Raw genomic sequence first — 26,225 nt, 5'->3', positions numbered from 1 at the left:
AGATTTGTGCTGGACAAAGTGGAGGCGTGACAGTTTTTTTCTTCGGGTACTCCGAGTTTCCCTGTCACATTTAATTCCAGCAACACTCTACAGTATGATTTCACTTCATCTACCAGTCATTAATCATTGTCCCAGAGGAGTGTGACAGGTTTCGGCAGCCGGCACAATTCATATCCTCGCCGCTAGATGGGGCTTCATTCATTCCATTCCTGACCCGGTCGAAAGACTGGAAGCAGAGTTTGGATTTTCGTTTTTCATTAATAGCTTGGTGCAACCCTTCCAAGACAGACCCTCCGATGGGATTTTGAAGTCTGCCGTGTATGGGATACTGCGTGTTGTGCGAGTTTCAAGAATATTGGGGACAGTACAAACACCTAGTAGTTCCCGAGTTAACGGAATAAACCATTCACGATTAAAATTCCATGATTCGGCTGGTTATCGAGCCGGGGACCCCGATGACTGAAGGAAAAGACGCTGACCACACAGCCATAGAGTTGGACAACTTTCAAGACCACAAACCTACAGATTTACTTACAGTCTGAATGACTCTTCATTTTGAAAATATCACGTACCGTATTTCACGAGAATTTGGAACGTGGGTGCCTCAGTGAGAAACTACTTCATCACTGAAATGACACATTCAAAAATGTACGGCAGGAAATGAATAATGTGCAGGCTGTCTTTTTTTTTTTTTAACCTCCGTTCTAGAAGACTGGACATATTTTACTAAGCGCTGTGTATCAAACAGCAAACCGAAAAGGAAAACTTGTGAATGTAGGAAATCTTTCCAGAACTCACTTGGACAGTTGGCTAAATAATCCAACAGCAGCATGGAATGCGAGAAGTTCCTATAATGTTGAGCGTTCACATCTCCAACAAAATAAGGAGGACTATAAAAAGAAAGACTGTAATTAAACCGACATAGAGGTCGCTAAGTGGGCTGAGAAGTTGATGCCGTAAAGGCATGTTTGATTCACCATCAGGTAGTTGAGAATGAAACGAGACTTCCCTTCTGGTGAGACACGTGGTCTTGGTGTTCGCAACAGAAATGAAGTTCATACGTTGCAACAAGTATGAGTGTGAAGTTAATTTCCAGCAACGAAGGCGGTCAGAAATAAAGCTAATAATAATGTTATTGGTTTTACGTCCCACTAACTGCATTTTGACGGTTTTCGGAGACGCCGAGGTGCCGCAATTTTGTCTCGCAGGAGTAAGAATAGAGCTAACCTTTATCCTGGTGAGTTCCATGGTTACGAATAGTGGAAGCCCTTACTTTCTACTCCCGTATATATCTCCATGGCATGTGAGGCTATAATTTTTCAAGTGCTTTCAAAGCTGAAACGCACAATATTTAAAAGTATAGGGATTTCAAGGATCTGATTTATTTTTCACGTTCGTTAGGCACTTGTCCCTATGCTGAAGGTTACAGTATCGAGCCCCGACACAGTTGGTTGACATTTGAAGGTGCTCGATTTGGCCGACGGCTGACAAACCCGGTATACTGTATACTGAACTTTTTTCCCCCACCTCGCAGTGTCCGGCTCATTGGCTGGATTGTCAGCATAGATGCCTTCGATTTACAGTAACCCGGGGTTCGATTCCCGGCTGAGTAAAAGATTTTAACCTTAAATGGTTAATTCACCTGGCTTGGGGACTCGGTGTGTGTACTGTCCTCAACATCCCTCCAACTGACACACCTCACCTAACACTATCCTCCACTACAATAACACGCAATTTCCCATATACGGCAGCTGCTACCCACCATCTTCGGAGGATCTGCCTTACAAGGGCTGCACCAGGCTACCAATAGCCACGCGAAATTATTATTATTAACGTCACACTAACACAGCGAAGGAGAGTGATAGGATTGCGATCGTAGTGGCCGTGGCCTTAATTAAGAGCCCAACATCTGCCCGCTGTGAATATGGGAAACCATCTTCATGGCTGCCGACGGTGGAGCACTTGTCCTGGATTCAGAGGGCGCCAGTTCGATTCTTGGTTCAGTCGGGCATTTTAACTACATATTATATGATGAGTTCCTCTGGCTACCTAACTGGGTGTGCGTGTTCATCTTAATACATTTATCTTCATATTCATACAAGACACCACACTACCAACCACCAGAGAAACACGCAATAGAGAAAACAACCCTCTGCATAGGGTTGGCGTCAGTAAGTGCGTGCTACCGTAAAACTGGACCAAATTCACTACACGTGCCCACCCTAAGAAATTTACAAAAAGACCAAAAAAGAAAGAAAGAAAGAAAGAAAGAAAGAAAGAAAGAAAGGAAGAAAGAAAGAAAGAAAGAAAGAAATGACAATTACGCCTAGCGACATTCAAAATGCTGGTGGCCATGGAATGGCAAAAAATACTCAATTAAAGTAATACGCTGTACTAGAAATAAGCACGTTGAAAAGTTTCACATCTACTTTATCCCCTACCTTTAATGGATCCGGAAGACGTGTGTGGTTGTTGCTGTTGCTGCTGCTGTTGCTGCTGTTGTTGCTGCTGTTGTACCACCTCCAGTTTAGAGGTAACAGAACTCCACATCTCAAACATTTGGGATGGTTTTTATAAGTTACACTTGCACGGAAAATGTCATTATTTGAGATAATTATCGCTTGAAAATGTTAATGGACGAATAGCACTGTGGATCACTAGTGTTTATTACGAAAATGTTACCAGTAAAATAATCAGTCTTCTGGGATGCAGCAAGCCTCAGTCTTCTTAATGAACGTCCACGAAACACAACTGCACTATATTTAAAGCTTAAGGATGTGTGGATTTTTATCAGTACATTGACGGCGAACTAATAAACACTGTTTTTTTTTGTATCTGCAAACTTGAGATACGACTAAAAAGTTTCATACGAAATAGTACACGACTTAGAAATTTTACCAAATACCTCTGATATGCAAACTTAAAGTTTTAAAAACTACTTTAGGTTTAAGGTATTCAAGTACTATCTCTTGTTTTAAGACGGTTTACGCGAGAATTAATGTTTCTAGAAAAATTGTGTCCTTCACTTTTGAGAAACAGTTAAGTGATATCCATCAGGGTATTCATACTTGAATACTTATCTTTTGTTATAAAGTATGAACAGAATTACGTGTGGCACTTCGGAAGAACGTTGTTGCGTAGAAGAAGTGTGCATGTTAAGCGTGTGTATTGATGACGTAACATCATATCTCTCTTTAAAGGCTACTCCGTCAGCAGCAGCTACCGGTAATTGCGAGACTTCTTAATCGATTATTTCAGACAAGACATCTTTTTTTAACATAATGTTTTAATAATAAAATCACCTCAATGCACTGCACTCAGTTGTTACATCGCTAGAATTATTTTCAAAGTTCATTTCGGAATAACAAACCAAATGTCATGTCTGTCAACAACTGTCACACGTGGTTTATGCCAGGCTGAGAACAGAACAGATGCGATTGTTGTTTAATACGAACGTTTCGTAACACTGCATAAGATGAATCATTTAAGAAGTTTGATATATATTAGGATAATGAAACGGGGAGAAGTGTTATTTCAGTTTTTCATGTTACTGATTATTGTAGATTCGTAAAAACGAGACGGAACAGTAAATATGGATGAGAGCGGGCGGCATCAGTCGTTTTGATACGAGAATAAACACACGTTGGACGATAGTTTCACTACCGAAATATTATTTTCAAATGTTTGGAGCATTACACATTTGTGAATGACGACGTCACTTAGATGGTAGACAGGCTCAATGAAACGTACATATGCATAATTCAACATGCACACGCGTCAGAGTGGGATTAACATTACAAAGTTCCACAACATTAAATGCAGTCCTGGTTAGGAATATTAGGAAATAGCACTCAGTAGGTTGAAGTGCTAACATTCCTCATGATACCGGGTTCGCCCGGTACTGCTGAGAACTGTGCCTATCCGTCAGAACACACACACGCACACATGCTGAGAGAAGAGACAAGAATATTGCAGATATATGAGATGAAACACGGAAGTCAATGTCTTGATGTTGTATGTCCGAAGAAGCACATCGGAGGAAATTTTGAAGCATCAACACTAGAAACACTATTTTCTTGTTAAATATATATTTTAGCTAGTAACAATTTGAAATCCACAGTGTATTTAGAAACACAGAAAATATGCGTCTAAATTGAATAAGTATTCCTAACCAATAACACTGGAAGTTCTGGATAATCGCACCATAATTTCAGAAAATATCCAACGAAACAGAAATAAAGGACAGCGTTGAAAAGGTACACCGGTACTATTGTATTTGGGTCATTTATCTGCACTCATAACCACCGGTAAATGACGCAAATTCTCAACACTGACACAAATTAACCGTAATATAACATGTGGGAGTTATTTTAAAGGTGCAATCCATCGTTAAATTCACTGGAGCACTGCTTTCAAGACACAATCACAGACACGTTGTTTTGTTGAAGGAAAATCCGTTTATTATTTAGTTTATTATTTAGTGGTACTTCACATCTTCATATTGGCAGAAGAGTTTTTTTATCATCAGGTTGAAGAAGTTATAGTGGTTCGTGGGGATTTGTTTTGATTGAACTAGCCGGTGATACGTCCTGTCTTGGCCTCTCCCAATGTAGCGTGCATTTGAACGCGCGGTGCTCTACGTTGCCTTGTTGTTTCCGCGTTCGAGGGAGAGAGAGCGCGCTATATAGCGAGTGTGCGCAGGGGGCTCTGGACGCCGGCACCACTGACACACTTCTACACCGTGCGGTGTGCGAGAACACCATCTACTGACTGTGCTATGTTGTGTTTGTCGGTTCGTTGGATTGCTGTGACTGGCTGGTTTCGCACAGCTCTCTCAGAGGTTGCCTGGTGGGGGGAGAGTCCATTTTCTCCAGAACTAGCGGGGGTGGAGGAGGTACCATTCAACAGTCCTCACAGAAAATGTCATAAAATGCATTCCTATCTGAGATTACGATTTTAGTTGAAATGCATTAATCCCCGAAGAACAGTGTCTCAGGAACTAAAGGATGTCTTTTTAAAATTAACAGGTAGGAGGAAGTATGTCTACAATTTGAGAGGGGGTGGAGAATAAATATTTCTTCTGAAATGCGTGACCACTGGAAGGGAGTAGTGAGGGAACAAAAACAAATGGATTAGTGAAAGGAAGGGTTAGAGCATTATTCCTCTAGGTGCGTGACAACGTTTCTTTCTTTCTCTTTTTTTTTTTACAAGTTGCTTTACGTCGTACCCACACAGTGCTCTTATGGCGACGATGGGATAGGAAAGGGCTAGGAATGGCAAGGAAGCGGCCGTGGCCTTAATTAAGGTACAGCCCCAGCATTTGCCTGGTGTGAAAATGGGAAACCACGGAAAAACATTTTTAGGGCTGCCGATAGTGGGATTCGAACCTACTATCTCCCGGATGCAAGGTCTCAGCCGCGAGCCTCTACGCGCACGGCCAACTCGCCCGGTAATCTTACAATTTTACATGAAAAGCTAGTCACCATCAGAATGTTAAGCGGGAGGGTAGGAGAGGTGGTGGTATACACTTTCTAATCATTAGATTGCGATTCCCAGCTCTGCCACGAAATTTGAAAAGTGGTACGTGGACTGGAATGGGGTCCACTCAGCCTCGGGAGGTCAAATGAGTTGAAAGGGTTTGATTCCTACCTCTGCCATCCTCGAAGTGGTTTTCAGTGGTTTTCCGCTTCTTCTCCGGGTAAATGCCGGAATGGTACCTACTTACGGCGACGGCCGCTTCCTTCTCACTCCTAGTCCTTTCCTATCTCATTGTCACCATAAGACCTATCTGTGTCGGTGCGACGTAAAGCAAATTGAAAGCAAGAAAAAGCCTGGATTCAATTCCAGATCTCTCCGCAGTCTGCGTATGGTGTGGGGGTTTCTGACGCTGTTGATGGTGAATCGTCCGTTGGATGGAGACGTAAAGCCTTGAGCACTACCCTTGGTACTTTTCGATAAGAGTAGGCTATGTGCCGGAACCGGATTTCACCCTCTCCCTTCCTACTATCGTACATCACGTCATTCATTTCACCTCATTAAACTAATCTGATGAGATTGACGACAGGAAGGGCATCAGGTTGTAAACACTCGCTGCGAAGATTTTTCTCACTTCATTATTATTATTATTATTATTTTACAATCTGTTTTACGTCGCACCGATACAGATAGGTCTTAGGGCGACGATGGGATAGGAAAGGGCTAGGAGTGGGAAGAAAGCGGCCGTGGCCTTAAATAAGTCAGCCCCAGCATTTGTCTGGTGTCAAGATGTGAAACCACGGAAAACCATATTCAGGGCTGCCGACAGTCCAGAAAACAAGCTATATCTCACTTCATGAGCTTCCGTGGCTTATGCGGCAGCGCGCCGGCCTCTAACCGCTGGGTTCGTCGGTTCAAATCCCGGTCACTTCATGTGAGATTTGAGCTTGACAAAGCGGAGGCGGGACAGGATTTTCTCCGTGTACTCCGGTTTTCCCTGTCATCTTTCATTCCAGCAACACTCTCCATTACCATTTCATTGCATCTGTCCTTCAGCAATCATTGCCCCAGGGGAGTGCGACAGGTTTCGGCAGCCGGCACAGTTCCTATCCTCGCCGCTAGATGGGGGCTTCATTCATCCATTCCTAAACTGGTCGAATGATTGGAAACAGGCTGTGGATTTTCATTTTCAATGTTATTGATTTTAGGACTCTCTAACTACTTTTGCACGTTTTGGAGACGCCGAAGTGCCGCAATTTTGTCCCGCAGGAATTCTTTAAAGTCGTCGTAAATTTTCCAACTCGAAGCTAACGTATTTGTGTACGTTCAAATACGAGCGGACTGAGTCGGAATCGAAGCCCCCAACCTGAGCTACACAACCCGGCAGAAAGTGTTATGAAATGCATTCGAGTCTGAACTAAGGTTTTAGTTGCGATACATCAATTCCCGAAGAACAATACCTGCGGAAGAAAGGGGTGTATTTTAAAGTAACAAGTAGAAGTAGTAAGTCTACGATTTGAAAGAGGGTGGAGATTTCTTCTCCAGAGCATGACAGCGGGGCATGACACTCCGGGAGAGAACAAAGAAACAAGGGATTAGTGAAAGGAAGGGTGAGAGCATTCTCTCTAGGCCATAGGGAGCGTTGTTAAACCCCTGATGTCGTAAGTACAAGGAGTTGAGTTGATAGTCACACTGATCACTCTGCAAAGAAAGGGAAGGAGGATCGCAGTTTTAGTTTTACGTGGCTGTTAATATTGTGATCAAGACATCCTCCCAAATGCAGCCTCCTCATCCAACATATAAATTACCTACGACAAATCACCTGGCCCAAGCTATGCAAAATCCGAAGTCAAAACACATTTAATAAGACAGTGGAACGACCTCTGGACATCAAGTACAAAAGGATCTGTCACAAGATAATTAATTTTCCCCGGCATATATAGCCAACTACAGTGCAAAACATTAGTGCCCGAATTCATGCTCACTCAGTTTCTCTACGGCCATGGAAAGTTTAAGTGCTACTTTGAATGCTTTGAAATTAACATTGCAGGCGATTATTATTGCTTTTGTGGATCTTCTCAAACAGTAGATCATTTACTGCTCAACTGTACATGTTTGGAAGGACAAGGTTCGAACCTGAGTGTCACCTTCTGCTACACACAGTTCCTTAAGTTCTTTCACCACATCTTCAATTATTTAGTTTCATAGTATTGTGTCAAGGACCAATAATTCATTAGCTGTTCAAAACTATAACCCTAATATACAAATGTACAATAGGGTTCAAACTGTTAGGATATTCAATAAATAAACCAATCATAGCCACACACACTGAATGAGACATAATTTTTTTCGTATGTACGAAGGATCGCCCATGCCTCGCCTGGGATCTTAACCACGGCCGTATTGAAATGAGACCAATGGTTCTGCGGGAAAGATTTGATGGCACTGTCACTTAGATACGATATGCCCCAAATTGTATGAAGGAAGGTTAGAAAACATTATATACCTCAACCGAACACAACCCTTTTAGAACAGTAACACACATTTCTCATTGTATAACAATTTCGTGTGGCTATTTCTAGCCGAGTGCAGCACTTGTAAGGCAGACCCTCCGACGAGGGTGGGCGGCATCTGCCATGTGTAGGTAACTGCGTGTTATTGTGGTGGAGGACAGTGTTATGTGTGGTGTGTGAGTTGCAGGGATGTTGGGGACAGCACAAGCACCCAGCCCCCGGGCCAGTGGATTTAACCAATGAATGTTAAAATCCCTATCCCGGCCGGGAATCGAACCCGGGACCCTCTGAACCGAAGGCCAGTACGCTGACCATTCAGCCAACGAGACGGATATTTCTCATTGTAAGAGAATGGAAAATGATCAGTGTTGCGTCATTCGGTCCCGAGGGGTCCCGGGTTCGATTACTGGCTAGAACGGGGTCTTTAACCGCGTCTGGTTAATTTTCTGACTCAGGGACTTGGCAGTGTACGTTAGTGATAATACACGCCTCTTTATACTTACACAATGCAACACAAACAGATTACACTATCAACCTCCACAAAAATACGCAATTGCATGTACATTCCTCCACCTAGGTTTGATGTCAGGAAGGGCATCCTAAGAAGCCTAAGTCCACATGTGCAACACAGTTCACATTCACAATCCCACCACGGTGTGAAAGAAGAGGCAGCAGATTGTAAGAGGACGAAAGTGGTTCGTATGTGGCATTATACAACGTAAAACCTGTGAGCTTGTATTCGGGAGATTGTGGGTTCGAAACCCACTGTCGGCAACCCTGAAGAGGATATTCCGAGCTGTGCCATTTCCATATCAGCGAAATTCTGGGGCTGTACATTAACGAAGGTCACTTTGGATTCCTACCCACTCCTAGCCCTGTCCTACACCATCGTCGCCATAAGACCTGTCCCTGTCGGTGCGGAAAGTGGGGTTCGAACCTACTACTACCGAATGTAAGCTCACAGCTCCGCGACCCTAACCACACGGCCAATTCGCTTGGTCATTAGTGTTAATAGAGGATGGTTGACCAGCAATCACCACCAACAACTGCTGACCTTGCTCTTCGTTACATTCCACATTCCTTCCATTCATCTCTCGAGTACTCTTGTCCACGCCATGAAGTACAGCGTGGCCGGAATAACCTGTCCCACTCCAGTTTTGAACCCAGATCTCACTATCAACGTGCATTTGAGAGCTTGGATTCGAGAAATGGTGAATTCGAATCCCATTATCAGCAATTTCGAAGAGCACTCTTTGTGCTCTGTAGCTCAGATCTTTTCCAACAGAATAAATACGATCTAGGCTGGCGAGATGTAGTGTTTACAGTGCACTATGTCTTCTGGTATGGGCTATATCAAATTTGTTACTTTCATTGACCTGTCTCAGTCTCACCCTTGGCTTTGACAATATGAAAGTGACTGAGGTATGAGTAATGCTAGTAATACCATTGCTTATACAGCCAGTCCCTGTTATGAATGGTGTGAAGATATCGCTCATAGGGTCGATTGGTCCATGCATTTCAGTGGGCTTGGCAGACTGATATGTAATAGCAGCGGCTGGCTCGGTGAGGAAAGCAACGGGAAACTACCCCACTCCTCATTTCCCTAGTACGCCTCTTCAGTGACGCCTAGGCTATTTATGACAGCTGTTGGCGGAGCTGCAGAGGGTCAAACCAGCCTTCGGGCTGAATACGCAACATACACAGGCGACATAGCTCAATGGTAGGGTATCCGATGCAATATGGGAAGGTTGTGAGTTCGATGCCACTGGTTGACGGTTGGGAATTTATATGTTGTACCTAACACCTCTTCAATATGTACTACATATAATGAACACGACCTACTAAGCTGAACGTTTATTTCGAGTATTTGAATTTTTATTATTTTAATCCGTTTACCCTCCGTCCGACTTCTTGGGTGAATAGTCAGGGGTGAGGCCTTCGGCCTTCGGTTCAGAGAGTCCCAGGTTCGATTTCCGGCTGCTTTGGGGATTTGAATACCGCCTGATTAATTCTTCGATCTCGGGGACTGGGTATTTGCAGTAATCCCAACACTCTTCTCTTCACACTCAGACAACACACTACACTATAAACCACCACAGAATCTCGCAATAGTGATTACGTACATCCCTTCATAAGGGATAGCATCAGGAAGGGCATCCGGCCGTAAAACAGGGCCAAATCCACAAGTGTGATACAGTTCGCACTCGCGACCCACCGACGTGGGAAAAGCAGCAGAAGAAGTGGAATCCGTTTACCCTCCAGAGTTTGGTTTTTCCCCGGACTCAGCGAGGGATCTCACCTCTACCACCTCAAGGGTAGTGTCCTGGAGCGTGAGACATTAGGTCAGGGATACAATCGGGGTTGAGGGCCAGTACCTCACCCAGGCGGTCTCACATGTTATGCTAAACAGGGGCCTTGTGGGGGATGGGGAGACTGTAAGGGATAGGCAAGGAAGAGGGAAGATGCCGTGGCCGTAAGTTGGATACCATCACGGCGCTTGCCTAGAGAAGAAGAAGTGGGAAATCACGGGAAACCACTTCGAGGTTGGCTGAGGTGCGAATATAACCCCCGCTATTCAGTTGACCTCCCGAGGTTGAGTGGACTCTCTCCCAATTCTCGTACCACTTTTCAAATTTCGTTGCAGAGCCTGGAATCGAACCTGGGCCTCTGAGGGTTGCAGCTAATCACACTAACCACTACATCACCACAGAGGTGGACTTATTTCGTGTAACTTTCTAGGCAATGCCTTAATTTTTATCTTGGTTAGCTCTTTCCTCATATGGCTCGGGCGCTGGGTGCCGTCTTCAGCAGTACATTTCATCCTCACAGACGTGCTGGTCGCCTAGGAAGACCTGCACCAGACCTCTCCGGAGGCCCCACGCCATTATATTATTATTATTATTATTATTATTATTATTATTATTATTATTATTATTATTATTATTATTTGTTGTTGTTGTTGTTGTTGTTGTTCAAAACGTACTTGCACTGCAAGGTGAAGGGCTCATAATCCCATTTTCCCCCTTAAAAGAAAATTTAGTACTAATACATCATCACCACTTTGTATGGATTATTTTATCTAAATTAGACCCCTGTATGGATGTTAATGTTTTGATTAAATCCATATCATTTCATTATTAGTGTTCGTTACATAACTAACGCAAACAAAATCTTATTTTTAACATCCTTATCGTTTCCACCAGTGAAACAAAGCACTCATTGACCAGAACCAAACGCGATACACACAAAGTGACACAGTAACCTAAGAAAGAAAAACAGTTATGTGTCAGTTAAGGCTAGATTATAATATACAAGATCTGACAAATATGCCATTTCCAACCAACCGCTATCTGTTCTTTGGTGTATTTGAAAATGGAGAGCACCTGCCTTACATATCAAGCGTCCGGAATGACGATACAATATAGGCTACAGAGCAGGTTAAAGGAAAGACAGTTTCTAACCTAAATTAAGGCACAGATAAGAAATACACATTGGTACACAAAAAACAAACAAACCCGTGACGCAACAACCCATCACGGTCTTAACTTGCCAAAACGACTGCTGCCAGGTCAGGTGGGCTAGATATACTGAGTCCATGGCATTAATTAAGTTACAACTCCAGATTTGCCTGGCGTGAAAATGGGAAACCACGGAAAAACATACTCAGGAGTGCCGACGGTGGGATTCCAACTCACTGTCTTCCGAATACAAGCTCACAGATACGTGACCCAAACTGCCTATTAAACTCTCTCTCTCGGACCGGGCGAGTTGGCCGTGCGTGTAGAGGCGCGCGGCTGTGAGCTTGCATCCGGGAGATAGTAGGTTCGAATCCCACTATCGGCAGCCCTGAAGATGGTTTTCCGTGGTTTCCCATTTTCACACCAGGCAAATGCTGGGGCTGTACCTTAATTAAGGCCACGGCCGCTTCCTTCCAACTCCTAGGCCTTTCCTATCCCATCGTCGCCATAAGACCTATCTGTGTCGGTGCGACGTAAAGCAACTAGCAAAAAAAAAAAAAAAAAAAAAACAAACAAAACTCTCTCGGTATCACAGAAATAGCCGGGCTGCATGTATGAGGGTAGAGCCCCCTCATTTTACCTGAAGTCACCAGATTTGATACCAGTCTCGTCCGGGATTTACTCAGCCTCGAAAAGGCAACCGAGGATATGTGATTTATTATTATTATTATTATTATTATTATTATTATTATTATTATGATTATTATTATTTGTTAGTGGTTTAAAATCGCACCGACTCTGACGAATTATATGGCGACGATGGTATGGGAAGGAGGTTCAATAAAACAATAGTACCGAGCTCGATAGCTGCAGTCGCTTAAGTGCGGCCAGTATCCAGTATTCGGGAGATAGTGGGTTCGAACCCCACTGCCGGCAGCCCTGAAGATGGTTTTCCGTGGTTTCCCATTTTCACACCAGGCAAATGCTGGGGCTGTACCTTAATTAACGCCACGGACGCTTCTTTCTCATTCCTGGCCCTCTCCTGCCCCATCGTCGCCATAAGACCTATCTGTGTCAGTGCGACGTAAAGCAACTAGCAGTAGTAGTAAAAAAAATAGTATTTACTTGGTGCAAAACTGATAAGCACAGAAAGCCATCTTCAGGGCTAGGATACTGATAGTGGGATTCAAACTCATAACCTCCCAAATCCAACCCTACAGCTACGCCGTCCAAACCGTGCAGCCAACTCAATTGGTCTCTAGTAGCATTACCAAACATTCTTCCGGTCTGTATTTATCTAATCAAGTGTTTAAATCAATCGAGGAAAAGTACTTTAACGGCATTTAGTAGAAAACAAACTGAAAACTGGGATTCAAGTTTCCGTAACTCTTAAGCAAATGTCTGTTACAAATGAGCAGTTGTCATAATCTCACCAAAATTCGCCAGCTGCTCTGCTCTCTCTATGGGTTGCGAAATATTTGTGATACATCTCATGTGATATAGAATTAAACTGGAATACCGCAGTCATTATCATCTGTGAACTACGAACATGTTGGAAAGCGCTTGTCGCATTATGATTGCATATTACACTAAAATAAAATGTGGTGAAATAAAATGTCGGATTTAACAAAGTGTCCACAGCTTAGGTCCCGCAGTGATTAAATAACGTGGGTGGGTGTATTGGCGTGGGGATTGTCACTTATGAGATTGAATTGTTTGCGTCAGAACACTTGCAGTGTACGTACAGTACTTGCAAAAGAACCTAACCATTTGTCGGTTTCATAGCCCAATGATCTTCAAGTGAAAGAATATGGTTTCAACCTAGGTTCAGTCCAATGACATTTAATTGTGTGCAAAACCCACAGTAGATTTCTCGATTCATAGAGAATTGCCTGAGGACAAATTTCAACGTTATGACCTCTAAGAACACTCAGCAGTCACCGCGATATTCTTCTTTTTCTCCAATTATTATTATTATTAACATCCCGCCTGGTGACCATGATCGTTAAGGCGTTGAAGTCTAAACGGTCTGACACCGTGATTAGCCGTTTCGAGTCCCGTTGGTCGGAAAAATTTCACCATCAGAATGTTGGCCGGCAGGGTAGAAGAGGTGGTTGTATACAATTTATAATCACTAGATTGCGTGCCAAAAGCCTGGATTAAATTCCAAACCTCTCCGCAGTGCTCATATGGAGTGAGGATATACGGAGCTGTTGATGGTGATTCGTCCGTCGAATGGGGACGTTAAGCCTTGAGCAGACCCCTTGGTGCTACTCGACAGGAGAAGGCTATGTGCCGGCACCGCGTTTCTCCCTCCCCCTTCCTATTATCATATATCACGTCATTCATTTCAACTCATTAACTCCTCTGATGAGGTTGACGTCAGGAAGGCTATCCGGTCATAAAAACCCTCCACGACAGATTCATCTCACCTCATACCCGATCCCGTAGAGAAACGGGACAAAGATTGGATAAACTATTTTTTTTACATCGTTATGCCCTACTCAGGAGCACGGTTGAACTTGCTTAGCTGATGTGCTGGCCTTCTTTTCCTTCCAAAATCTCTTCATCCTCTCGCTGAGCTTCTTTCTTCGTTCTTCCGTCCAAGTTATAGTAGCTCTGGTGTTGGGTTTGTCTTCAAAGTGGTGATTGTCGATTTTGGTTCTGAATGTACATCTGTCCTGTACAATGTCTTCTGAGATGTTGATTTCCTGGAGATCTGTTTCAATTTCACGAAGCCAGCTGTTCTTGGTTTTTAATGAAAGGGCCAGGTTGAGAAGTCTTTTAGTTAGCCTGTTAGTGTTCATTCTGATAATGTGTCCATAACATTTTAATCGTCTTTTCCGAAAAGTGTGAGAATTTTTTTTCAGAATGACAATATATCTCCTGGGATGTTTTTCTCCATATTCCTTCTATACAAACTGGGCCAAACATTTTTCGTAAAATTTTCCTTTCTTGTTTCTATTATTATTATTATTATTATTATTATTATTATTATTATTATTATTATTATTATTATTATTATTGTTATTATTATTATTATTATTATTATTATTATTATTATTATTATTATTATTATTATTATTATTATTATTATTATTATTATTATAAGAAATTGAAGAACCCCGAGCGAGTTTACTCCGCAGTTTGGAGATGGAAAGTCTTCAGAAACATCTTTCTAATTCCTATATCAATGTTTGAAGTGAGCAAAAAATTCTTTTCTTAAGAAAGCTCTTCACTGCTTGTGCTAGTCTGCACTTTATGTCCTCCTTACTTCTGCCGTCGTTAGTTATTTTACTACCCAAGTAACAATATTCATCTACTTCCTTTAAGACTTCATTTCCTAATCTAATATTTCCTGCATCACCTGCCTTCGTTCGACTGCATTCCATTACTTTTGTTTTGGACTTAGTAATTTTCATCTTGTACTCCTTACCCAAGACTTCGTCCATACCATTCTGCAGCTTCTCGTGATCTTCTGAAGTCTCAGATAAATAACAATATCATCGGCAAATCTCAAGGTTTTGATTTACTCTCCTTGGATTGTTATTCACTTTCCAAATTTCTCTTTGATTTCCTTTCCTGCCTGTTCTATGTAAACATTGAAAAGGAGTGGGTACAAACTGCAGCCTTTTCTCACTCTTTTCTAGATTGCTGCTTCGTTTTCAAACCCCTCGATTCATGTCACTGCAGACTGATTTTTATACAGATTGTAGATAATTCTTCGTTCTCGGTATCTGATCCCAATCACCTTCAGAATCTTAAATAGCTTGGTCCAATCTGATAGTGCCACGAGAATGTTGAAATTGATATGTTTGCTGCCTAGATGGCACTATCCCATAAGGCCTGGCAGTAGTAGAATTAACTTGAAAGGAACACCTCCGGCAAAGTCCAGTCTGGGGTATCATTGTGGCTACTCAGTGTCAGTAAAGTTGAGTGATAAGAGACGTCATGCGGAAGCTGTACAGATAACATGCCTCTCAACTATCATTATGAAGTTAAGGAATGGGCAGTTTATCAGAGCTTATTATCACTTGCTATCATTAAAACAACATGGCTTATCAAAACGAACGTCGAAAATTGTATCTTGTTTATTCGAGTGAATGATGTTAATATGGATGGAATACCTCCGGCTGAACATTCTACGTTTCTTAGAAAAGAAACCGAATAACTGAACGTAAATTTTGGTACCCACACCATCTAAACGACATCTCTTCAGAAAGTCTACAACCAGATGGTTAAGTCATACATTATTAATTTCTCATCTCCGAGAAAGTCATGGGTTCCCTGGAGAACTGGTATGCGGAGGTATCCGCTGACCATAACCATACCATCAAGTGAGATAGAAGAGTTAGAGAACTCCAGGAATTTAGGGTGAATAAATCACGTGCTCATAAGCTTGTCCAGAAATTGTATCCCAGTTTAGAAAAGCTTCAACTTCCTGAAGAAGAATCAAACTCACGTCCTTCTAGATCAGGGCCTCTCAAACACCCAAAATCTCACGCGTGCAGATCGAGGCGCAAGAGCTCCGTGCACTGTGCATCGGTGCCGCTCAGCATGGCTCGGATCAACGCTTCGTCTCTGGGCTACTCGGCTAAGCTCGGCTCTACTCGGCTCAACTCAGCCCGGATTTGGAGCGCTACGGCGCAAGTGGCGCAGAGGGAGACAGGCGGAGCGAGCGAGACAGGCGTGAGGAAAGAGAGAGTAAGCGCTATTGCTCCAAATCGAGGAGTGGGGGGTCTGCACTCTGGTCAACCAAGCCAAGTCGTCTTTTGCACCGTGCACAGTGCATGCACCCTGAGAGGCCTTGTTCTAGATGAACTGAGCATGGCTTTACTCAGTTTTGACAAATATAATGTAAAATGACGTGGAACGTTTTTTGTGTACACTGACGTGCCGAAAGTCATGGGATGGGATACCTGTTTAATAAAGTGAAGGGTCCCCTCTAGCCTTAGAAGGGCAGGAACTCGACGTGGCATTGACTCCACAAGTGTTCGGAAGACCTCTGGAGAGATGTTAAGCCGTGATGTCTGAAATAGTTTCCGAAAGTTCCCTAGTATTTGATCTTGGGTGCGAATGGTTCTCTCTACCACGTCAAAGAAATGCTCGATCGGGTCTATGTCGCGGGAACGTGCTGGCCACTCCATTCGCTGGATCTCTCCAGAATGTTCGTCGAACCAGTCCTGGACAGCTTCAGCCTGATGACACGGTGCATTATCCTGTTGGAACATCCCGTCTTTGGCAGGACGCATGAAGTCTAAGAACGGCTGTAAATTATAACCAAGGAGAGTTTGTTCTAGCTGTTACCTAAAGTCTTGTGGGTGCACAGACAAATGCAGCCAATCCGTTCTGTTTAAACCCACCCCACACATTACGGAACCACCACCGCCTGCACGGTGCCTTGTTGATAACTGAGATCCATGCCCTCATGGGGTTTGCGCCATACGCTAACCCCGGTATCAGCCCGAAACAACCTAAACCGTGACTCTTCGAACGAGGATAAATGTTTCCAGTCCTCCAGGGTCCATGTATTAACCTCACGAGCCCACGCTATTGAAAGAGGTACATATTCCATGGAAGCCAAAGAAAGTTGCACTGATCTGCTAGATATACGTCTGACAACTCCTGCATTGACTGTGGATGTGATTTGGGCATGTCTTACTCCTCTGCTAGCACGGACAATACTACCGAATCTCCGCCGGTCACGATCATCAGGTAACTTTGAACGGCTACTGCGTTGTTCATGGTGGATTGTAATGGCTTGATTTTGATATTCTTTACACACGTGACACCGTGGATCGAGAAATATTAAATGTCCCCACAACTTCAGAAATTCAGTGTCAAATCAGGGTGATCAGTAATCACGCCCTGTTCGAACTCTGAATACCTCACCTTGGCATGAGCATGTAAGTAACAGTCAATCCGAAGGACAAGACTACTTCTTAAGAACTGAAATGAGTTCAGACTCTTCAACGTCGTTGTGGGGCGGTGATATCACTATGACTTTCGGCATGTCAGTGTATTCATCATCATCATCATCATCTGTTTACCCTCCAGGTTCGGTTTTTCCCTCGGACTTAGCGAGGGATCCCACCTCTACCGCCTCAAGGGCAGTGTCCTGGAGCTTCAAACTCTTGGTCGGGGGATACAACTGGGGAGTATGACCAGTACCTCGCCCAGGCGGCATCACCTGCTATGCTGAACAGGGGCCTTGGGGAGGGATGGGAAGATTGGATGGGATAGGCAAGGAAGAGGGAAGGAAGCGGCCGTGGCCTTAAGTTAGGTACCATCCCGGCATTCGCCTGGAGGAGAAGTGGGAAACCACGGAAAACCACTTCCAGGATGGCTGAGGTGGGCAGTGTATTCATTAGAAATGATTATCATGTTGCAATCTTTGCATGGTTTTAATTATTCATTTAAATTTTCACAATTTTCAGCAATAATTAAAATCATATTGATGAATCATCTACAGTATGACAACGGCACTAGCCGTGTTGAAACAACGGATCCCATGAGATCTCCGAAGTTAAGCAACATTGGGCGTGGTCAAGAAGTGGATGGGTTGCCACGCACTGTTGGTTGGGGTGAGGGAATAGAGGAGCGGAAAGCAACTGGCCACTCTACCATATGTAAACTCCGGCACAGGCACACCTCTGCGGAGGTTCGGACCTGCCTTCGGGCAGAAAACACCCTTAGCTTACCTTATTTACAGTATCGTTTGATTTTCCATACGTTTTGACATAGATATCTGTTAAAGAGCAGGCGGCCATCCGAAAATGTGTGTAACGTTAAGTGTATGTAACAAAATTTGTGAGTTGATGTTACCTAGCAACATTACCTTGAGAGCTGCACAGCCCGTGGCGTATAAAGAGTGTCCGACTCAAGATGTTTGTTAGATGATTCCTTGGATTTGTGACTGATTTAGTGACTCAGCTGGTAGAAGAGCTCGTCTTCGGAAAACAATTTACCAGGTTCGATCCAGGCTCAGTCTGATGGTATTTGACGGTGCAAAACTACGTCAGCCACGTGTTGGTAGTTTTACTAGCTCGTAAAAGAACTCCTACGGTAGAGAATTACGGCACTCCGGCGACTCCGAAAAGATTAAAAGTAGTTAATACGACGTAAAACGAACAGCATTATTAGAACAATTATTAGTCTATTATTATTTGTTATACTTGGTATAGCTTTGGGACATTGTTCGGGGCACTAATATGCAGGACTGTTTACCTTCAATATGGTATGGTGGTACGAAATGCACAATACTGTGTGTACGAAACGCAATTCTACATTATTATATTGCATTTCATTACATTCTACATTATTATTATTATTATTATTATTATTATTATTATTATTATTATTATTATTATTATTATTATTATTATTATTTGCATTCGGAAGTTAGTGGGTTCGAACCTCACTGCGACAACCCAGAGAATGGTTTTCCGCTGTTTCCCATTTTCACACCAGGCTGTTCCTTAATTAAGGCCACGGCTGGTTCCTTCCCACTCCTATCCCATCGACACCATCAGACCTATCTGTGTCGGTGCGACGTAAAGCAAATAATAATAATAATAATAATAATAATAATAATAATAATAATAATAATAATAATAATAATAATAATAATAATAATAATACACTCTCATCGAGCGAGTTGGCCGTGCGGTCAGGGACTCGCGGCTGTGAGCTTGCATCCGGGAGATAGTAGGTTCGAATCCCACTGTCGGCAGCTCTGAAGATCGTTTTCCGTGGTTTCCCATTTTCACACCAGGTAAATGCTGGGACTGTACCATAATTAAGGCCACCGCCGCTTCCTTCCAGCTCCTAGACCACTTCTCTCCCATCGTCGCTATAAAAACCTATCTGTGTCGGTGCGACGTAAAGCCATTAGAAAAAAAATCAACACTCTCATTAAACCAGAGGCACTTTATGCATCCGAAACCCTTATAACTAGTGGCAGGTCACAAATAAAAGCATAAAAAACCAAGTGAGGAAAGTTCTCAGAAAAATCTTAGGAGCAAAATACGAAAATGGAATTTTGATGAAAAAGTAACTACAGGAAATTTATCAAGTCACAGAAAAAATCACAGACACGATTAGAAAAAATGTACCGACAAAAACAGCAACCATTATTTAGTGGAAATTAAATGAAGATCTAGAATAACTTGAAATTACAGAGGAAACTGTTCAAGAAAGGGAAAATTTAGACGTTTAGTAAGCACATATAAATCTGCACAGAAAACCGAATGAAAATATGTAGAATGGACAGAAGAGCGCAGAAAGGCACTCATTGAACGAATGAAGAGATGTTGGGAGGAAAAGAATAAACATTGTACTAAATAACTTCAAACGTGCTCCTTAGTTAGGCATAACGAATCAATAATAATAATAATAATAATAATAATAATAATAATAATAATAATAATATATGGCCTCCGGAGAGATCTGGTTCAGACCTTTCGAATTGACGCTTGTAGGTGACCTGAGCATCTCCAACGTGTGATGAAACTGGCGCACACACCCAGTTCTCGAGCCCGACGAATTAAACAATCAATGTTGATATCTGCGATTCAACCAGGAATATAACCCGGGATCCCTTGGATTATTTAGCCATGTAGCTGGACTTCGTAAATATATCCGTCCGCATTTTGAATGCGTGGGGTGAGTATTTCTGACAGAGTTAAGCACTATAAGGTAACTGCTCAACATGTCGGATCGTCGACTCGTCGTTACGTAGTGTATGGTATTGTCGGGCTGCTGTAAGCGAATATAATCAGTAGCGCGACTGATGTTCAGCAGGCGAAGGAGATTGCTCCTTCTGTTGATTGTCGTGTCAAGTTTGACTTAGCTCAACCAATCAAATTGTGAGCACACCGAATGACAGCTACAAATCAACTTGACGTGTAGTGCGGAACAGAGGTGTAATATCCTGTTGGGAACCTGATTACTCGTTAGGTTCGTTTTAAAGTCTTGTAATAATTTTAGTACATGCTGGGGGGTACAGTGAGTTGTTTAGATATACTGTATATACGTGTCCGAAAACCTTAAAAGTAGTTAGTTGGACACAAATCTGCAGGCCTTGGGGCTCGGTAGCGGGGATGTTGTACCATAAGTTAGGTTTGGTTTGGTTTAGTTTGGTTTTGGTTTTATGTTCTAGCATCTTCGGCGTGAAGCCAGGATACTAGTTTGCCTAAACATTTCCAGGATACTGTGTGAAACTCTGACTTAATTGCATTGGGATGATAATATATTCATAGCATCAGTGCCTGTTAGAATGCTCATAATGGTGTGTTAAAATACATTTTCAAAATATTTTAACAATAACCAAACCGTTATTTAGACGATTTGATTATTTATGTATAAACATTTTAAAAATAAAATATTTCGAATGTTGCTCTTATTGTGTTACGGAATTCATGTACAAGTTGTATAAGCCATTAAATAATTGAGCTATGAGAAGAAAATTGTTTCAAAGTACATGTAAAGAAACTGATAAGACGATGCTTCTAGATTTAATGGAGGAGTTTAAAAAAATATATAAATAATTTCTTCAAATTTCAGAGTATTTTTCTGAATGCTGTTTTACAATTTACTAAGTTACGCTGGTATAGTTCTAAACATTGATATTTACTCCAGAGTTCTTATTACAGGGAATTAATCAAACCCCCGTACCTCCATTTCTCCCCAAAATTCTTGAGCTATTGCCTTACTTCTTTTATCAGATCATCTCGGGAATTTTCCAAGGATAAGTCAGTAAAAGGGAAATCTCTTAAGAAACTTCTCTTACTATGTTGTTGTTGTTGTTGTTGTTGTTTTTGTTCGAGTCATTAGTCCATAGACTGGTTTGATACAGCTCTCCATGCCACCCTATCCTGCGCTAACATTTTCATTTCTACGTAACTATTGCTTCCTACATCTGCTATAATCTGCTTGTCATATTCATACCTCGGTGTACCCCTACCGTTCTTACCGCCTACACTTCCTTCAAAAACCAACTGAACAAGTCCTCGGTGTTTAAAGATGTGTCCCATCATTCTTTCTTCTCGTTAAATTTAGCCAAATCGTTCTTCTTTCACCAATTCGATTCAGTATCACTTCATTCGTGATTCGATCTATCCATCTCACCTTCAGCATTCTTCTTTAACACCACATTTCAAAAGCTTCTATTCTATTTCTTTCTGAGCTAGTTATCGTCCATGTTTCACTTCCATAAAATACCGCCCTCCAGATGAAAGTCTTCAGAAACATCTTTCTAATCCTATATCAATGTCTGAAGTGAGCAAATTTCTTTCCATAAGAAATCTCTTTCTTGCTTGTGCTAGTCTGCACTTCATGTCCTCCTTACTTCCGCCATCGGTAGTTATTTTACTACCCGAGTAACAATATTCATCTACTTCCTTTAAGACTTCGTTTCCTAATCTAATATTTCCTGCATCACCTCACTGCGTTCGACTGCACTCCATTACATTTGTTTTGGAGTTATTCATTTTCATCTTGTACTCCTTACCTAAGACTTCGTCCATACCATTCAGCAGCTTCTCGAGATCGTCTGCAGTCTCAGATAAATAACAATATCATTGGCAAATCTCAAGGTTTTGATTTCCTCTGCTTGGATTGTTATTCCCTTTACAAATTCCTCTTTGATTTCCTTTATTGCCTGTTGTTTTATGTAAACACTGAAAAGTAGGGGGTGGGGTGGGGAAGAAGTGCAGTCTTGCCTCACTCCTTTCTGGATTGCTGCTTCTTTTTCAAAGCCCCCGATTCATATCACTGCACACTGATTTTTATACAGATTTTAAATTTCTTCATTCTCGGTATCTGATCCCAATCACCTTCAGAATCTTAAATAGCTTGGTCCAATCAACATTATCGAATGCCTTTTCTAGATCTACGAACGCCATGTACGTGGGCTTGTCCTTCTTAATTCGATCCTCTAAGATCAGACGTAAAGTCAGAACTGCTTCACGAGTTCCTACATTTCTTCTGAAGCTAAACTGATCTTCTGAAGATAATACGTGTTAAAATTTTGCAGGCATGATATACTAAACTAATGGTGCCGTAGTTTTCCAACTTACCAGCACCGGCTTCCTTGGGAATGGGTATAATAATAATAATAATAATAATAATAATAATAATAATAATAATAATAATAATAATAATAATAATAATAATAATAATAATAGTAATAATAATAATAATGTTGTATGTTTTAAATCCCACTAACTGCTTTGACGCGTTTTGGAGACGCCGAGGTACCGGAATTTTGTCCCTCAAGGGTTCTTTCACATGTCCTACGGACACGAGGAGGCTAATATATTTAAGAAATTTGTAATACTACCGGACTAAGCCGGGATCGAACCTGCCAAGTTGGGGTCAGAGGCCAGCTCTTTACTGCCTGAGTCAGTCAGCCTGGAAGCACCTTGGTGCAAAGTGGTTTAAGACAGATGTGGACGCTAATAAAATAAGAACACGGCACAAAATTGCGAAATTTACTCCGATTGAAGAATGGTGTAAAATGATCCACAAGATACTCGATACAGGTGAAGGGACCAGCTTTCATGGAACAATACATTTCGAGATCTGAAAATAAAACTGGTTCAAGAACATCGTAAGGGGGATTCAGGATGGATTTTTTAAAGGTATGGTATTATATTTCACAAGTGCAAAATAACTGTACTCTTAAACATAACGGTATTAAATCCGCATATTTCGTTTGATTGAGGCAGGAACATAAGATGTACTCCATACTGGTTTGTTCCCCACATTACAAAAGAGTAGGAACTTGTCGGAAGTTGAGCAAACAAAAAGCATGACGTGAAGAGATCCAACAAAGGAGAAGCGGAAAGCGTAAGAACTTCTCTTTAGTTAGGGAGTAAAAATGAAGTGAGAACGGAGAGGTGATTATAGGATATCTGACAGATGTGCTTATGCAAGTGGATTGAGGTCTAATAATGTTATTCACGGGCAAGATATTCCAAGGTGTACCTTACGAGAGGGGGTGTTACCGCTTTCTGTATCCACTTCCGAGTGTTCTTATTTCCTGTTTCTTTTTAGAACAAGTTTACAATGGTATGCTACAAAACATGTTAAATCTAGCGGAAAAAAACTTCAAGTACTTATGAAACGGGGGACAGGTTTCATTCATGCTGATATATACAAGAATGAATGATACCATGTTGTTATTTTTTTTATTTGCTTTTACTTTACGTCGCACCGACACAGATAGGTCTTATGGCGACGATGAGGCAGGAAGGGGCCAGGAGTGGGAAGGAAGCGGCTGTGGCCTCAATTAAGGTACAGCCCCAGCATTTTCCTGGTGTGAAAATAGGAAACTACGGAAAGCCATCTTCAGGGCTGCCGACAGTGGGATTCGAACCCACGATCTCCCGAATACTGGGTACTGGGCGCTCTTAAGCGACTGCAGCTATCGAGCTCGGTAATATCATGTTGATGAGGGCAGTATTCACTACTAGAATCTCTTCACACCCTATACCAGTCGGAAAGCAACAAAAGTTATTTTTACAGACTAGGTTTGACCTTATACCGCCCTGTTTACATGAATGGTCACCATCGTGGGCCCAGTAATTTGATTCGCGACTAGTTCGGGAATTTTAATCACGTCTGGCTAATTTTTCTGATTTGAGAACTGGGGTACAAAATACCCCACAGTATCAACCAACAACGAAACATTCAATAGTGACTACATTCCTTCGCCTAGATTTAGTATCAGGAAAGACATCTGGGCGTAAAACATGGGCAAATCTACTTGTGCGAACCCGCGACACCACCACGGCGTGAAGAAATGTGCAGACAATTCATATATAGATAGATAGAACGAAGAATATCCACTTTATTGGTGGCGAAGATCAGGCTCTAGGGTCTAGGCCCTTTCTTACACTTAACCACTCATTATAATATCGCGATTAAAATCCTGAAAAAATGGACAGGTCTGCCTCTGTGGTGTAGTGGTTAGTGTGATTAGCTGCCACCCCTTGAGGCCCGGGTTCGATTCCCGGCTCTGCCACAACATTTGAAAAGTGGTACGAGGGCTGGAACGGGGTCCACTCAGTCTCGGGAGGTCAAATGAGTAGAGGTGGGTTCGATTCCCACCTCAGCCACCCTCGAAATGGTTTTCCGTGGTTTCCCACTTCTCCTCCAGGCAAATGCCGGGATGGTACCTAACTTAAGGCCACGGCCGCTTCCTTCCCTCTTCCTTGTCTGTCCCTTCCAATCTTCCCGTCCCCCAACAAGGCCCCTGTTCAGCATAGCAGGTGAGGCCACCTGGGCGAGGTACTGGTCATTCTCCTCAGTTGTATCCCCTGACCCAATGTCTCACGCTCCAGGACACTGCCCTTGCGGCGGTAGAGGTGGGATCCCTCGCTGAGTCCGAGGGAAAAACCAACCCTGGAGGGTAAACCGATTAATAATAATAAGAAGAAATGAACAGTGCACGACTAATAATATGTCCAATCGTAATAAACAGAAAAACAATCATTCTGAAAATAATCCTAACATACACTGGAATGAATGAAAACCTACAACCTGTTTTCCAGCCAATGACTGAATTAGGGATGGAATGAATGAAGTCCCCATATAGCGGCGAGGATAGGAATTGTACCGGCTGTCGAAGTCTGTCGCACTCCTCTGGGGCAATGATTAATGACTGACAGATTAAAAAACTCGTGTCCTCATCCCGAGGTAGTGCAGCTCTTTTCAGGCATACCCCCAATGGAGGTGAGCTGCACGTACCATTTTAACCACATACCAAACCCTCCTGCCATTACGCTGAACAGGGGCCTTGGTGGGGGATGGGAAGATTGGAAGGAATAGACTAGGAAGAGGGAAGGGAGCGGCTGTGGCCATAAGTTAGGTACCACCCCGGCATTTGCCTGGAGGAGAAGTCGGAAAACCACTTCCAGGATGGCTGAGCTGGGAATACAAGCTACCTCTACTCACTTGACCTCCCGAGGCTGAGGTGAGTGGCAGCTAATCACACTAACCACTACACCACAGAGGCTCTAGACATCTCCTGGTATAATTCACTCCTGTTTCAGATCAGTTTTGATTTCACTAATTTCATTGTTTGTTTCGTACCACTTTTCAAATTTCGTGGCAAAGCCGGAAATCGAACCCGGGCCTCCGAGGGTGGCAGCTAATCACACTAACCACTACACCACAGAGGCTCTGGATATCCACTCGTGTAATTCACGCCTGTTTCAGATCAGTTTTGATTTCGCTAATTCATTTCATTGTGCATGTTTTGTCTTTACTCTTGTTTTCATAGAATTCGACTATTTGTTTCGTAAGTCTGCCTGGGTACATTCTTTTAACGTGTCCATAGAACCTTAACTTACATCTTCTAATGTCGCTGTGAATAATTGTGTATTGTTTGATTTCCTGTCTGCCTCTGAGTCGGTGCTGCCCGTCGGCCAGTTTTGGGCCTAGAATTTTCCTTATGATTTTGCGTTCCTTTTTCTTAATATTTTAAATGTCTGCTTTCCTGTGTAGAATTAGCGTTTCTGATCCATAAATACATTCTGGTTTAATGAATGTATTGTAACGTCTTAGTTTTTATTATTATTATTATTATTATTATTATTATTATTATTCGTGGTTTCCCATTTTCACACCAGGCAAATGCTGGGCCGTACCTTAATTAAGGCCACGGCCGCTTCCTTTCTATTCCTAGGTCTTTCCTGTCCCATCGTCGCCATAAGACTTATGTCGGTGTGACATAAAGCAAATAGCAAAAAGTTATTATTATTATTATTATTAT

The 26,225-nt window shown here is 42.4% G+C and overlaps 1 protein-coding gene and 1 long non-coding RNA gene across 3 annotated transcripts in view; one reads left to right on the top strand and one right to left on the bottom strand.

Annotated features, from left to right (window-relative positions):
* Hr3 (Hormone receptor 3) overlaps positions 1–26,225 on the bottom strand; it is a 586,730-nt gene that overhangs the window by 315,551 nt on the left and 244,954 nt on the right. Inside the window, exon 1 of one of the 2 annotated variants that reach the window (XM_067147641.2) lies at positions 2,442–2,701. The exons of the other annotated variant lie outside the window; for it this stretch is intronic. Within the exon in view, the coding sequence (XP_067003742.2) occupies positions 2,442–2,559 (118 nt within the window). The 5' untranslated portion in view covers positions 2,560–2,701. Of the gene's footprint in view, positions 1–2,441; positions 2,702–26,225 lie in introns of those variants that run through there. 2 annotated transcript variants of the gene reach the window in all.
* The window catches only part of LOC137500924 (uncharacterized), a 194,628-nt gene that overhangs the window by 27,316 nt on the left and 141,087 nt on the right, over positions 1–26,225 (top strand). The window lies entirely within an intron of this gene.

The sequence above is a fragment of the Anabrus simplex genome, chromosome 5 (assembly GCF_040414725.1).
Source record: "Anabrus simplex isolate iqAnaSimp1 chromosome 5, ASM4041472v1, whole genome shotgun sequence".
NCBI lineage: Eukaryota > Metazoa > Arthropoda > Insecta > Orthoptera > Tettigoniidae > Anabrus > Anabrus simplex.
This window is presented reverse-complemented; position numbering and strand designations above follow the sequence as displayed.